General features: G+C 47.1%; 2 protein-coding genes across 2 annotated transcripts in view; one reads left to right on the forward strand and one right to left on the reverse strand.

The window, feature by feature from the left end:
- itga4 (integrin alpha 4) overlaps window positions 1-3,832 on the forward strand; it is a 13,122-nt gene extending 9,290 nt beyond the window's left edge. The window contains exons 24-29 of the mRNA XM_076168090.1: window positions 557-664; window positions 1,019-1,144; window positions 1,295-1,420; window positions 1,567-1,665; window positions 2,234-2,353; window positions 2,595-3,832. Of these exons, the coding sequence (XP_076024205.1) occupies window positions 557-664; window positions 1,019-1,144; window positions 1,295-1,420; window positions 1,567-1,665; window positions 2,234-2,353; window positions 2,595-2,696 (681 nt within the window). The 3' untranslated portion in view covers window positions 2,697-3,832. The remainder of the gene's footprint in view (window positions 1-556; window positions 665-1,018; window positions 1,145-1,294; window positions 1,421-1,566; window positions 1,666-2,233; window positions 2,354-2,594) is intronic.
- A 138-nt stretch (window positions 3,833-3,970) lies between these two features.
- Window positions 3,971-14,327, reverse strand: cerkl (CERK like autophagy regulator). The gene is made up of 14 exons (XM_076168095.1): window positions 14,323-14,327; window positions 13,593-13,702; window positions 12,201-12,431; window positions 8,101-8,232; window positions 7,492-7,555; window positions 6,843-6,973; window positions 6,498-6,572; window positions 5,989-6,166; window positions 5,652-5,714; window positions 5,531-5,568; window positions 5,330-5,438; window positions 5,145-5,241; window positions 4,334-4,530; window positions 3,971-4,099 (listed from the first exon to the last, which is right to left on the reverse strand). Exons 1-14 carry the CDS (start codon window positions 14,325-14,327, stop codon window positions 4,018-4,020), a joined length of 1,512 nt encoding a protein of 503 aa, XP_076024210.1. The 3' UTR covers window positions 3,971-4,017.
- Window positions 14,328-15,000: the final 673 nt, after the last annotated feature.

The following is a 15,000-nucleotide window of genomic DNA, read 5'->3' on the forward strand; positions in this document are numbered from 1 at the left end:
CCAGGTTTTCTGAAAAAGGCAGATCTGTACATCCTCCATAGTGTTACTACTCAGATGTCAAAGAAAGAAGGAAGCAACAGAAATGCTGACGTTTTGGCAGTATTTTATTGTTTTGAAATAAAGTACAAATAAAAGAGGTTATGGTATAAACAGGGGTGGGGAACCTTTTTCCTATTGCTTCGAAATTTGCGCTGCGATCTGCCGGTTTGACGGGGGGATTATGGGTGACAGGCTGGTCCAATCAGGTGTGGATGAGCACAGGACACACCAGCCATGTGGCTCCACTATCTTTAGTTAGGTCCCTCAGGCCAGGCTCCATGGATCAGGTTCCATTTTGGATCAGTTTCTCTGGATTTTTAGGGACCTCTTTGGGAATCATGTAGTTCATATTCCAGAGTGTCCAGTAAACTTGCTCCTGATTTAGTTCTCAACCTTCCATGCAGAAACACCTCATGATGAACATACAAACATAAAACACAACGCAAAGCAACATTTAATAAGGTAACGCAGTGTAACATTGCGGCTCACTGCCTGTCTCTCTGCCTCTCTGTCTCAGGTTTTAAATGCTGGTCCCAGCAGGTCTGTGGACACGGTGGTTGAGATGTCTCTCCCGAAGATTTTGTCTCCGTACAAGTACAAACTGCTGCAGCTTGTGGATTGGCAGGTACATTATTCAGCCCCCAGTGGCTGTTAGAGGAACTGCTGCTGTCTGAGTTCAATGATGTCTTCACTCCACCCAGCCAATAGCAAGGGGGTGTAGTACGTACTTCCACCAGCAGATGTCAGGTTTTTGCACTGGATGAAGCACTGAGCTACAGGGGCTCCTGATTGGGCCCCGGAATTACTGTTTACTAGTCAAGTCAATTTTATTTGTATAGCCCAATATCACATACAAAGTAATGATAGTAGCGCTTGTGGTGTAATTGTTTGTAGGAGCTTTAATAATAGTGAAAGCAACAGTACACCATAAAGTACTGATGCACCTGTCTCTCCCTATGTCCACTGTCTGTCTCTCCAGTCGTCTCAGGGCGTGTGTTCAGTCAGTAACAGCAGTGTTTGGGTCACTGAAGACTGCAATGTTCCTCACGCATCCTTCATCAAACAGCTTGTCTTCTTCTTCTCCTTCACCTCCACACGCAGGATGGTAACGCACACACACACGCACACACGCACGCACGCACGCACGCATACACTCACACACAAATTGTAAACCCTTAGGACAGAGTTTACTGTCTCTGCATTTTTACCAGCAGTAGATAGGATTAATTGTGTGTGCATGTGTGTATTTGTGCAGTTCTGTGGACGTGATGACAAGCTGTGTGAGCAGGTGGTTTGTCACCTTGGTACCCTGGAGGCAGGACGAGAAGCTACCATCCAATTAGAGATCAGACTGAACCCCGCTGTACTGCTACAGGCTCCAGTATGCACACACACACACACACAGACACACAGACACTCTCTAACATGTTTTTGTGAAAACAAACAGACAGTTGACTCCTCACCCACATGCACACAAAATCTCACTTCATTTTCAAAATACACTGTCTCTGCCTGTCTGTCCCTCAGGGTCGTCATGGTATCATGCTGCTGGATAGTTCAGCTGTGATTTCATCTCCCAGAGAAAATCATCACACCTTCCTGATCCAGCAACCACCCACAGCACAGGTAACCACCTACCACCCTCACACACAGCACAGGTAACCACCTACCACCCTCACCCACAGCACAGGTAACCACCTATCACCCTAACCCACAGCACAGGTAACCACCTACCACCCTCACACACAGCACAGGTAACCACCTATCACCCTAACCCACAGCACAGGTAACCACCTACCACCCTCACCCACAGCACAGGTAACCACCTACCACCCTCACCCACAGCACAGGTAACCACCTATCACCCTAACCCACAGCACAGGTAACCACCTTTCACCCTAACCCCCAGCGAAACATCTCAAATAAGCTCATCTATCTTAATATTCATTGTTGTGTTAATTGTTTAAGCCAACAGAATTATTATGATTATGATTATGATAATTCATCCGGTATTATTATTATGTTATGTGGTGTGGTGTGGTGAGGTGTGGTGAGGTGTGGTGGGGTAGTGTTGTGTTGTGTTGTGTTGTGTTGTGTTGTGTTGTGTTGTGTTGTGTTGTGCTGTGCTGTGCTGTGCTGTGCTGTGGTGTGGTGAGGTGTGGTGGTATAACTCATTGTTGGTGTACATTCAAAGGTGCTGGTGGAGGGTCATTTTACCCAGAAGCCTTCAACTGCAGTGAAAATCTTCATCATCGTCATCAGTTTGGCCTTAGGTTTGATGATCCTGTCTGCACTCATCTCCTGCCTGTGGAAGGTAAAACACTACAGCACTACAGTACCATTGTACTACAGTACGACAGCACTACAGTACCACAGTACTACAGTACTACAGCACTACAGTACCACAGTACTGCAGCACTACAGATCCACAGTACTACTCTACTTTACTGTGCTGCAGTATTACAGAACTCACACACACAACTGTGAATTTGAAAAGTCTCACTTTGTTTCCCCATAACCCCGTCTGTCTCCCTGCCTCCCTGTCTGTCTCCCAGGCTGGGTTCTTTCAGCGGAACCTCCATGACAAGCAGGAGGAGTTCCAGAGAATCAGCTGGGACTTTGTTCCTCAAAGCCAGCAGACAGAGACCTTCACATGACCTCCCTGTGACCTCCAACTGACCTCTCCATGACCATGAAAATGTGAATGCTTTTAGATTTTTTTGTATTGTAGAGTTTAGTTTATTTGAAATATATAAATGTGCACTTTACACTTTGAGTTGTAAAGATGAAGCAAAACAAAACAAAAGAAGCGATGTCTGTGTGTGTGCGTGTGTTGAGTGTGTCTGTGTGTGTTTCTGTGTGTTTCTGTGGTGACTCCTGTTGATTTTATGAGTAAATTCAGCAGCTGAGGTTGAGTGGTTTATTTGTTGTTTATGTTTAGTATTTTTGTAGATTCAGATTTGTGTCTATGTTCTGACCTTGTGGTTCTGACCTTGATGTTCTGACCTTGATGTTCTGACCTTGTGGTTCCAGCAGAGACTTTCTCTCTGTGTAATTAGCTGCAACCTGAGTTTATTAGAGGCATATTGCAAACAGACAACATTCTCTCACCCGGCTGCGTGTTTCATGTACATCCGGGCCTGTGTGTGTTAGGGTCCGGGTCAGGGTTAGGGTCCAGGTCAGGGTTTGAGATAGAGAGCTCAGGGTGAGGTGTAGACCTTCATGTCCTCAGGCCACATCACAGGTGAGGAGGAAACCTGCTGCTGGTTACTGACACAACAATTTTCTGCTCACAGCAACAATTAAATTCATTTATTGATTAAAGATCAAACTGAAACATTTTAAAATAATAAAACATTTCCATCTTCTCTTCAAAGGAAATATTAGAAATATATAAAACAAAAGGATGTCAGCAAGTTAGCTTGTTAACATGCTAACATTGTAACATTACAGTGTGTGAGCAGGCTAAGTATGTGTGTAACTATTTACTGTTAGCATGTAAATAGTTACATACCTAAAAAAAACGTAAAATTACCTATATGTTCTCCTACTTGTAGTATGCTAGCAAGTTGATGGTGCTACTATTGTAGCCTGAGTAAGCTAACGTCCTGGTGATAGCGTATTAGCTTGCATCTTCCAATTTCTGATTGTGGTGTCCTGTGTGGTTTGTCCTCAGGGTGGCGCCGTATCACTAATGTCTATTTAATATTAAGTGGCTGGATTTGCTTCCTTTTCCACTTTTTTTTGTACACGTGAAGGTTTTCGGGAGATTTTCTTCATCTTCCTCAAGAGTTTCTGCTGAGATGCTTAATGTGATGCTAGTCTCCAAATAAACCCGACTTGACTTGTACAATACTTTTAGCTTGTTTTGTTGTCATGGTAACCAGTGTTTTGGTTTTGTTGTCACATGGTTAAAGTCATCCCCTGCGTGTGGATTCTGGTTACCATGACAACATAGGTTCATTTGGAGAACCTTCCTCAGATGCAGCTGCAGGAAACTGCAATCTCGTCGGCCTCATCCACATCCTCGCCAAACAGAGTGATGAGACGGGGGTGGAGCCTAAACACACACACACACATCATCATCCTATATTGATATGTAGATATTTGAATCATTGATTGTCATATATATGATAAATTATATATTTATTTCATGGTAATTTAAATATATGTTCTTATATTTTATTTATTAAATTCAGTCAATTATGATGACAAACTTAAGCTAAGGATAAACAAGAAGTGGACTATTTTCATTGCAAAACACCAACATCGTCATCCTCATCTCCATGGTTACCTGATGAGGACTTCATTGTTGATCTCCACCAGCTCTCCATCGATATTCCAGGGGGAGGAGCCTCTCTGTGATTGGATTATGGGAGTGGTTTTTGAGTCACCCTCTTCCTCACTGTCTTCCTCAGACCAGCTTATCAAAGCTCTAGGGCGGAGCCGAACAGCTGATACGGCATGAGTTTCCACAAAGGGGAAACTGAACTGTGAGCAGACAGGAGGGGTTGAGGTCAGACAAACAGTTAGACAGGTCAACATTAAAAGGTTAAAGGTCCGAAGGGTAAACTGTGAAGGAAGGTTTGCCAAAATGGGAGATAGAGAGAGAGGGAGGGAGAGAGAGAGACAGACAGACAGACAGACAGACAGACAGACAGCAAGACATCAGAAGCTGAAGATGAATAAATGTAAGAGTGAAACACTCAAACTTGGCTCTGACCACCAGGAGGCGACACACTGCTGTGTCACAGCTGACTAGTAAAAAGCTATTGGAGAACAAGATGGCGGCTCCTCCAGTGACTGAGCTCAGATCTCCAGATGACTTCTCCCTCCTACTCTAATTTTCAGCATCACTGTGTGTTTCCTGCACTAAAATCATTTTTTGTAGTCTACGTCTCCTGCTCAGTGAAACCTCCTCTCTCTGTTCTTCATCTCTTCCTCCACACTAGCGTCAGAGTCTCTGCCTTCCTGTCTGTCCTCTTCAATCATATCCACCTCCTCAGCCTTAGTGATTCCACCATGTTCTTCCTCATTCTCTGCTTCATCTCCTCCCTCATCTAGATCCTCACCAGAGCCGGTACCTGATGGACAGCTGGTCTCACCTGCCTCGTGGAGCTGCTGTACGTCTTCAGGTGTCTGATGAACTCTGACCTGGAAGTGTTTTCCACAGTGATAAGCGCCGCGCTGCCATTGGCGAGCCTGACACAAACAGGAAATTGATCCAATAAGACGTATCTGCTAAAGCAAGCGTCACAGGTGAGCTAGGCAAACGTGTTGTTATGCACACCTGGTGTTGGGGGCCAGGCCCCTGGGTGCATGTGGACTCAGACAGGGGATGGACATGATGCTGATGCTCAGATACAGGCCCTCATTGTTTGTCCAGGACTCTGTCCCTTCTGCATCAACCAATCACACAACAGGCACACAAAGATGTGATGCAGAACTGACACATCTGATCTGATACACCTCAGGAAGGAACTTGTTTCACCTGACTGTGAGACGGGAAGCAGCTTCTGCTCGTGGTCTCTGATGCAGGATAGAACACAGCTGAGTTAAATATGAAGATTAGAACAACAATAATATGTTATTGTTGTTGTTGTTTTTCCCACCGACAGTTTGACAGATCTTCAGAGGTCGTCGCTGCTACAAAAGAAAGCTGACAGTCCTCCGGTCTGAGAGAGAGACAGGCAGAGAGGAAGCGAGATAGAGAGATCGAGAGAGAGAGTGTGAGAGAGAAACAGGCAGAGAGAGTAAGAGACGGAGAAAGAGAGAGACATGAAAAGTGAGTGTGAGAGAGAGACAGACAGAGTGAGAGAGACAGGTAGAGAGTAAGAGTAAGACAGAGAGCGAGAGAAATTTTATATTTTTCTGATCAGTTATAAGAACCTAATGTCTTTCTGTGTGTGTGTTTGTGTGTGTGTGTGTGCGTGTGTGCGTGTTTGTTACCTCAGCCTTGCCAGTGTTTTAACTAGAGCGTACTCTCGACGGCGTGATGATGGCATCCATCTCTTTTTCTCTGCCCGCGCTAAGCTCCGCCCCCCAAAGCCAAACATTGCAGAGAATCCAAAACGGATGAGCTGTCCGACAGACGAGAAGCTGCACATGTCTACCTGCTGGATGTGACCTGAGACAGGTCAGGAGAGAGAGAGACAGGCCAGGACTGAGAGACAGACAGGTCAGGAGAGAGAGAGAGGGGCACACAGCCATCTGGCCACATACCTGCTGTGACCTCCTAAACTGTCTGTCCACCTGCCTGTCTGTTTGACTGCCTGTCTGTCTCTCTGGCTAGAGTCTGATTTCCTCACCATATGGCAGTGTGTGTGTGGGAGTGAGGGAGAGTAAGTGTTTGTGTGAGTGACTGGTGTGAGGAAAGACAGACAGGTGTGAGCCAGACAAACTCATGTGAGGACAGACAGGTGTGAGGACAAACACAGACAGACAGATGTCTCTCTTACCCAGAATGATGTGAAGAGTTGCAGTAACTGAGTCTCTGACTCCGTAGACAGAACAGGAGATCACATCTGTAGAGCCTGGAAAGACAGGTAGACAGACAGGCAGCTAGGCAGAGAGACCGGTACACAGAGTGCGTGACAGACAGAGGGACGGAAAGGAAGAGAGACAGGTAGACAGACAGAATGAATGAAAGAGTATGTATGTATGTATAGAAAGAGACAGGTACATAGGCAAGCAAATGGGCAGACAGACAGATAGAGAGCTAGGGAGACAGACATGTACATGTATACAGTGAATCAGATAAAGAGACACAAATAGACAGGTGCGAGACAGGTTGTGTGTCTCACCGGCTGGAATGATTCCCAGAGGAAGTCTTGGTCTCACTGTTTCCTCTGGACTGCCAGCGTCCAGCTGAGCTCTGAGGACCAGAGAGTGAGACAGCTCTGCCACTGAGCCATCCCCACCAATACACACCACGCTGAGAGACAGACAGTTGGATATGAAGACAGTTTTCAACTGTCAGGTCAACAGACAGTAAAGGTAAAGAGACAGGCAAGCAGACAGAGAGACATGTGAGCAGACAGACTGGTAACCAGACAGACGAGTGAGCAGGCAGACAGACAGGTATCGTTGTTTGTTATTTTTCTTCTCTGTTGTCTCTAATGACTTGGACAGACTCCGCCCCAATGGATAAGATTACTTGGAGCTCCAGTCACCATGACAACTGTCAACTAATTAGCAAATGTAGGTTTCAACTAAATCCTCTCACACACACACACACACACACACACACACACACACACACACACACACACACTCAACAGCTAGCCTAGCAACGCTGAGCTAATCTGCTGTAAGCACATTAAGCTTTATGAGGGCTGAGCACAAATCTGCTTACACACACACACCAGCTCTGTGTCTTATATGTAGTTGGGAATTAGGACAGAGAGACAGACAGAGAGACAGACAGACAGAGGAGACATAGAAAAATCAAACCCATCATATTCATCCAGCTCGCATTCTTTCATCACTGAGAGAGTGTGACCCTTCCTCTGTGTAACTGGAGAGAGAGAGAGAGGGGGGGAGAGAGAGATTCTTAATGTAAACTTTACCAGGAGAGGAGAGGAGAGGAGAGGAGAGGAGAGGAGAGGAGAGGTGTCTCTCTCTCTTCATCATAACAGATGGTGAACCTCTGCTCGCTGTATCAGGTTACCTATAGCAACCAGAGAGACTGCCATTAACTCTGACCTTTGGACCTCACACACACACACAGTTACACACTTATACGGACACACACAAGCATGCACGCTTACACATGCAAAACACACACAGGTTTGTTCAATAAAGAAAATTCAAACCATCATGTGTTCATCATCACCATCACCATCACCATCATCATCATCATCACATCACATCACATCACATCACATCACATCATCATCACATCACATCACATCATCATCCTCACCATCATCATCATCACATCATCATCATCACATCATCATCACCATCACCATCACCATCATCATCATCACATTATCACCATCATCATCATCATCAGTATGCTTCCTGTTTCCTGGTTTCTTCTCATGTAAATGAACTCACTGGTGATGTCGGTGTGAATGTCGGCCATCTTGAAGAGCGGCGCCACATGGTCTCTGTAGATGTGGACCGCCTCCTTCCTGTGGCTGCTGGGGTTGATGAAGACTTTCAGAGACTTGGGCCGACCACTGAACCCTGCACACACAGACAGACACAAACACATGAATGCTGGTGGTTTCTATGGTCTTTAGTATGATATGAATGGTTGCTAGGGCGTTGGCAAATGGTTGCTGGGTAATGCTGGTGGTGGTGGTTGTTGTTTTCTCTGTTGTTGCTAGCACAGATTAGGTTGTGACCGAGCAGTTGGTGGTCTCAATGCTTGCTGCCATCTTAGGGTAGGTGTGGGATGTGGGACGGTTGCCATGGTAATTCTGAGATGAGTTGTGAGAGTGTTATCAGGTTGTTAGAAGATGTTTGCTGTGACACCTGGATGTCACAGATGGTTGCTAGGGTGTAGAGAATGGTGCCCCCCCCCCCCCCCCCCCTACACAACATCTTTAATTGATCACAACTCAAATCAGTGCTGTCAATGGAGGAGGCTACACACACACACACACATGCACGCGCACACACACTGCTCATCATTAGGCAGATTTAGAGACCTGCATGGATCAATGCACACACACACACACACACACACTTATCAGATCCATTATCCAGCTCAGTACAATAATCTGGTCCCACAAGGCCAGGGCCTAGACCTGCTAATGACCCAACACACACACACACACACATACACACACACTGTGCTTCCTGCCATCACACCATACCCTATATCTCCAACAATAACAGTCAAGAGTTCATGTGCACGAAACCTATGGGAGACAGACAGACAGACAGACAGACAGACAGACAGACAGACAGGCAGGCAGACAGACAGACAGGCAGGCAGACAGACAGACAGGCAGGCAGGCAGACAGACAGACAGACAGACAGACAGACAGACAGACAGACAGACAGACAGACAGGCAGGCAGGCAGACAGACAAATAGACAGACAGACAGTCGGGGAGATCAGGTATGAATAAATCCGATCATCTCTCAGACTCGTCCAGCTGCTGGTTGCTATGGTGTCTGCAGCGTTTCCATGGTCAACAATCCTGCTGTTGTGTTAGTGAACAGAGAAACTACACATAAAATATAAATAAGTCAACAGATTTACATAACAAACTGACAGTAAAGACTCCAAATGAGAACACACACAGAAGAAAAAGACCAGGAGGGCAAGAGGGAGACTAACAGGCAGATAGACAGGTAGTGTAGAGGGACCATGTCAACATGGAAATGCCTCAGGAATGTCACATTCAAAACATTGGTGCATTTTAGCTGTAACCATAGTTACAAAAAAATTAAGAAGAGCTCAAGGAAGAGCAAGAGAGGATGAAGAGCAAGAGAGGACGAAGAGCAAGAGAGGACGAAGAGCAAGAGAGGACGAAGAGCAAGAGAGGAGGAAGAGCAAGAGAGGAGGAAGAGTGGAAGTACACAACATGTTTCCATGTGCTGACATTCTGAACTATATTTTGTGTTTAAGGATCCAAAGGTCACCTGGAGGGAGAGGCAGAATATTTTGAGATAGACATGGCAATGGTAACAGGGCAGGACATTGTGGACCGAGTGAGAATACGATCAACACCAGAACCCTCTGAGAGAAACGCTGAACTGTGACTGGACAAATCCGGGTCAGAGGTCAGAGGTCAGGTCCCAGGCCAGAGAGGAGTCCAGTGAGTCTGGTGCTACACTAACCACTCACTGATGGACTGCGCATGACGGTGACGGATCGAGGTCCAGGGCGTTCCGGCACATCCCGGTCTGTGATTAGATCAGATCTGTACCTGCTGGACTGAAATCTGCATTCAGACGTTTGACCCTTTAGTTATCAGCAGTGACTGATGACTTTGATAACTGCTGGCTATTGATTGTTTGAATGATTAGAAATGGATTAGACGTGAACTTCAGTCCATCCGTTGGCTTTTGTTGAAGGACTCCAGGGCCTTCGGTTCCTTAAATACAAACTAGTCCAACTTGACGTAAACACACTTTGCCTTTTGTTGGTCTTTCACTCGCCTCGGCACAGAAACGTCCACACAACGCTCTGCAGCTGCTTCTCACAGAAGAAGAAAAGGTGAGAAACAGGAAGTGTCTGCTCGCTGCTCTCTATTGTTCAGTAGGTTAAGAAGCTGCAGCGGCGGCAGGACGAGACACAACAATGTGCTTTTCACCGCCACCGCTGGCTGGAAAATAGGCTTAATGTACACACACACACACACAGGCCGCCACCACAGTGTGTAAAGTCACAAAAGGCTTGAGCGTTTGACATGAGGTGTGACCACGCAAGCTGACACACCACCTGAGAACCATTCAAGTGTGTGTGTGTGGGTGTGTGAGCATATAAAGCCATATCCTCTGATAATCTGCTGTGATGGACGGACAGGTGACCGCTGCTTAAGTGTCACAGCAATGCAACGCTCTGTGTGTGTGTGTGTGTGTGTGTGTGTGTGTGTGTGCGTGCCTGCCTGCCTGTGTGCGTGCAAGTGCGTGCATGTCCTTTGACCTCTTCACTTATTGGCTGCTTGTACTGCTTTCCACCATTTCTATTGTAAGCCAGGCCACGCCCACTATTGTGAAACCAAATGGCTGGGAACTTCAGCTGGATGACCGATACACAAAACACACACACATACACACACACACAATATATAAAACACAATTACGGATTTAAACAGGAAGTAAACAGTCTGTGAGCGCTGAGTCTCAGGGCCGAGGGACGAACATACAAGCCCTTAACTACACACACATTATTCTGTGTGTGTGACCCTCCTGTGGTCAGACCACCTGAGGACTCGTCCAGCTTGTCCAGTCTGATGTTCCAGTGGACCTGCTTTAGCTCCCAGTCCTTAGCTTCGCCTAGGCCTAGACTGCTGGCGGACTTCCCATGATGCACTGGGCTCCTCTCTATCTTTGTGTATCCATGTTCTATAACTGCAGTTCACTAACTTTACTTCTTTACTTTACTACTTTTTCTGTGCTCTCTTGTCTCACAGGGTTGTGTGGAAGCCTGTTCTGAATAAAGACCCTGTCCTGAATAAAGACCCTGTCCTGCAGACATGTAGACCCTGTCCTGCAGAGATGTAGATCCTGTCCTGCAGAGATGTAGACCCTGTCCTGAATAAAGACCCTGTCCTGCTAGAAACCCATGCACTCTATTTGTATTAATATCATTAGTCATATTAACATTAGTACTAATCTCTGATGTTGTATTGTTGTTCTCCCTCTCTCTGTCTCTCTCTCTCTGCCTGTCTCTCTTTCTCTGTCTCCCTCTCTCTCTCTATCTGTGTGTCCCTCTCTCTATCTCTCTCTCCCTCTCCCTCTCCCTCTCTCTCTATCTCTCTCTCACTCTGTCTCTTAGTTTCTTATCAGTAACATCTGACAAAGTAAAGTCTTACTTTATCAAACTCATTACATCATGGATGACGTTTGCTGCTTGAGATCTGTCAGATTCACACCGGTGGAGGATGGGGGAGTACTGGGTGAGAGGGGAGCTGAACCAAGGACCCCTGGAGCTGAACCAAGGACCCCTGAACCGGACCAAGGACCCCTGGACTGCACCAAGGACCCCTGGACTGCAGCAAGGACCCCTGGAGCTGAACCAGGGACCCCTGGACTGGACAAAGGACTCCTGGAGCGGACCAAGGACACCTGGAGCGGACCAAGGACCCCTGGAGCTGAACCAGGGACCCCTGGACTGGACAAAGGACTCCTGGAGCAGACAAAGGACTCCTGGAGCAGACCAAGGACAACTGGAGCAGACCAAGGACAACTGGAGCAGACCAAGGACCCCTGGAGCTGAACCAAGGACCCCTGGAGCTGAAGCAGGGACCCCTAGACCGGACCAAGGACCCCTGGAGCTGAACCAATGACCCCTGGAGCTGAAGCAGGGACCCTTAGACCGGACCAAGGACGCCTGGAGCTGAACCAAGGACCCCTTGAGCTGAACCAAAGTTTGTCTCATCATGGACCTGATCTTTCCATGTTGGTACATCAAAGAAACTGTGACCTTCAAGATTTCATGTGACCCCTAAGCCAAGTAGCAGTGTGTGTGTGTACCTGTCAGCAGCTCTCTCACTGTGTTGAACCAGGTGTGTGTGTGTTCAGCAGAGGCGTTGTGTAAGTGCAGGGTCTCCTCCAGCAGCCTCCTCCCTCTCCTCCTGCAGTAGAACAAGGCCACGCCCAGCACAGCTCCGCCCACCTGCTGACCCGCTGCACGCCGCCGCTTCACCTTCACTGCAAACACGTCCTCCAACAGCAAGGTGCCTGAACGCAGCGCACACGACTGACCTGAGACAGAGTTTACACACGTGTTCATGAACTCTCATCTGTCTTAACGTGTTCATCACAAATCCACTGATCTGCCACCACAAGATCACAGCACTGACAGACAGACAGACAGACAGAGAGTAAGACAGGATAATTGTGTGTCGAAAAAACAGCTGATCAGTTTATATAGAAATACACACACACTGCCTTCTGACCTGCTGTGTGTGTGTGTGTGTGTGTGTGTGTGTGTGTGCGCGTGTGTGTGTGTGTGTGTTGGCAGTAAAAGAGAGCAGTTGGTTGGACCTGTAGGGGGTTATGAGAGTCTCTCAGTGTGAGAGAGATTAACACACACACACACAGAGAGAGAGAGGAAGTGTGACACACTAACGAGTGCAAACAGGAAGGGGGGGTGGTCCTGTGATGCTGCTTCCTGGTTTGTGGGGGGTCCAGAGGATCTACCTGGACCATCAGTGCCAGGAACCCCCTGAAGCCTCTACCGGGCCCCTGGGAGACCACACTGACACTTTGCCCCGTGTCCCCAGCCGTCCTCTGAGAAAGGTTTGGTGCCCTGGATGTCTTCACAGGCGTCTTTCCCCCTCAGCTACCTGCGGTGACCACCTGCTTATCCTCCAACTTCCTGTGTGTTAGGGGGCAAAGATGCCTCTCAGACCTGTTCAGATCTTTCTTGGCTGGTTTGTATTTGTACTTGAACCCTAACCCTAACCCTATGAACCTCTTTGAGGCTGCCATGTTTCTCATCTTAACACAGGGACGGGGACGTGGACAGCCTCAGGTAACACCAGGACCAGACCGTCCTGCACCCTCAGCACAGAGACCAAACCCTCTTCTTCTTTCTTCCATGGTGTCTTCATGTCTTCAGGTCAAAGAGACCAAGGAAGAACCCAAACACATGATGGTGAACCTGTGTGTGTGTGTGCTCATCTGTGGTCGTGTGCGTGCATGTGTGTGTGTGTGCGCGTGTGTGTGTGTGTGTGTGTGTGTGTGTGTGTGTGTGTGTGTGTCCAGATGTCATTTTTCTCGTCTCAACTTTATCAGAGGTTCTCTATTACAGCACCAACTGTTCCTTGAGAGCGTGTCTGTCTGTTGGCCTGTCTGTCTGTCTCTGTGTCTATCTGCCTGCATGTCTCTCTCCCCTTCTGACCCATCTCCATGGTAACAGACCTGTGGGGGTCTCAGGGCTGATGGGGGTCCAGGTCAGTCTGGTTTTGGTCAGCAGAACATCATGGCTCTTCTTCCCCAGAGCGAAGATCCCACGGAGCAGCACACGCTCACTGACACACACGCACACGCACGCACGCACGCACGAACACACACACAAACACACACACACACACACACACACAGACACACACATGAATATTTAGTAATTTCCTTCGGGATAATAAACTCTTATCTTATCTTGTCTTATTTGTAACCTTTCAGGCAGCAGGTCGTGTAGTTTGTCAAAGCTCACCTCCTCTCCTCCTCCTCCTCCTCCTGTTGATTCTTCTTCCTCCCGCTCTTCTCCTCCTCTCGCTCTCTCTCGCTCTCCTCGCGCTTTGACATGTTTACAAACAAACAATCTGCGTGTTTGTTTCTCTTCCGCCAGCAGACGTTGTGTAAACGCTTGTGGTCGCTATGGAGACCGCGAGTGTTATCGGCACTACGCGGGCACGCGCGGATTCACATGGCTCTAATCCCAAAGCGCGCGCGCGCGCCCGGGGCGCGTTCACGGCGAGGAATCAGCACCTCGCACATATAACAACATCGATAACAACAGAGACACTTCCGATCGATTATTGATCTCACACATCTAAGATTGTGTTTTTATTCACCCGTCTGTCGGATTCGTTGGATTTTTATTTCATTGAATGATGTGGTGAAGGGTTTCGCACATTTATCTGGCTGTGACGTCATTTCCCTCTGACAAGACAGACCGTGATATTGTCACCACGGTGACGCACAGGGGACAGACAGACAGACAGACAGACGGACAGGTCTATGCAGACAGTCAGACAGACACACAGGTCTATGCAGACAGACAGACACACAGGTCTATGCAGTCAGACAGTGTGTTTATTTATTCATTTGTGTCTTTGTTTATTGTTCATTTCATAGTTCTGTTTGTTGTGTTTAGGTTGTTTGACATGTTTAGGGTGGTTCTTTAGGTTATGCTATGTTTTATGTTGACATGTTGTTCCTGTGGTCTGGCTGTATGTTGTTTTGACTTCTTGTTGTTGTTTGTTGTTGTAACAGTGAAACTCAAACAGATCTTTTGAATCAATGGTTTTTATAAACATCTATTTTAGAAAATATCAACACAGAACAGAAAATTCACAGGAAGTTTAAAAAAGCAAAATCACAAGAATAACACAAAGCCCCACCCCTTACCCCGCCCCCGACCACGCCCTAACCCTGAAAATAGAGAAATCTTCCCATTTGGAATCCTTATTGCATAGTTTCTACCAGATTATTGCTTTTTGATTATTTTTCCTGCAGTAAAATGAACTAACAAGACATTCAGACAGCGCCTCCTGCAGGACAAGAGTGACATCATCAGAGTGACATCATCAACTCCAAACCAGGAAAA

This window comes from Genypterus blacodes, unplaced genomic scaffold (assembly GCF_046128005.1).
Source record: "Genypterus blacodes isolate CSIRO-AG114 ecotype Tasmania unplaced genomic scaffold, CSIRO-AGI_Gbla_v1 ptg000187l_1, whole genome shotgun sequence".
Lineage (NCBI taxonomy): Eukaryota > Metazoa > Chordata > Actinopteri > Ophidiiformes > Ophidiidae > Genypterus > Genypterus blacodes.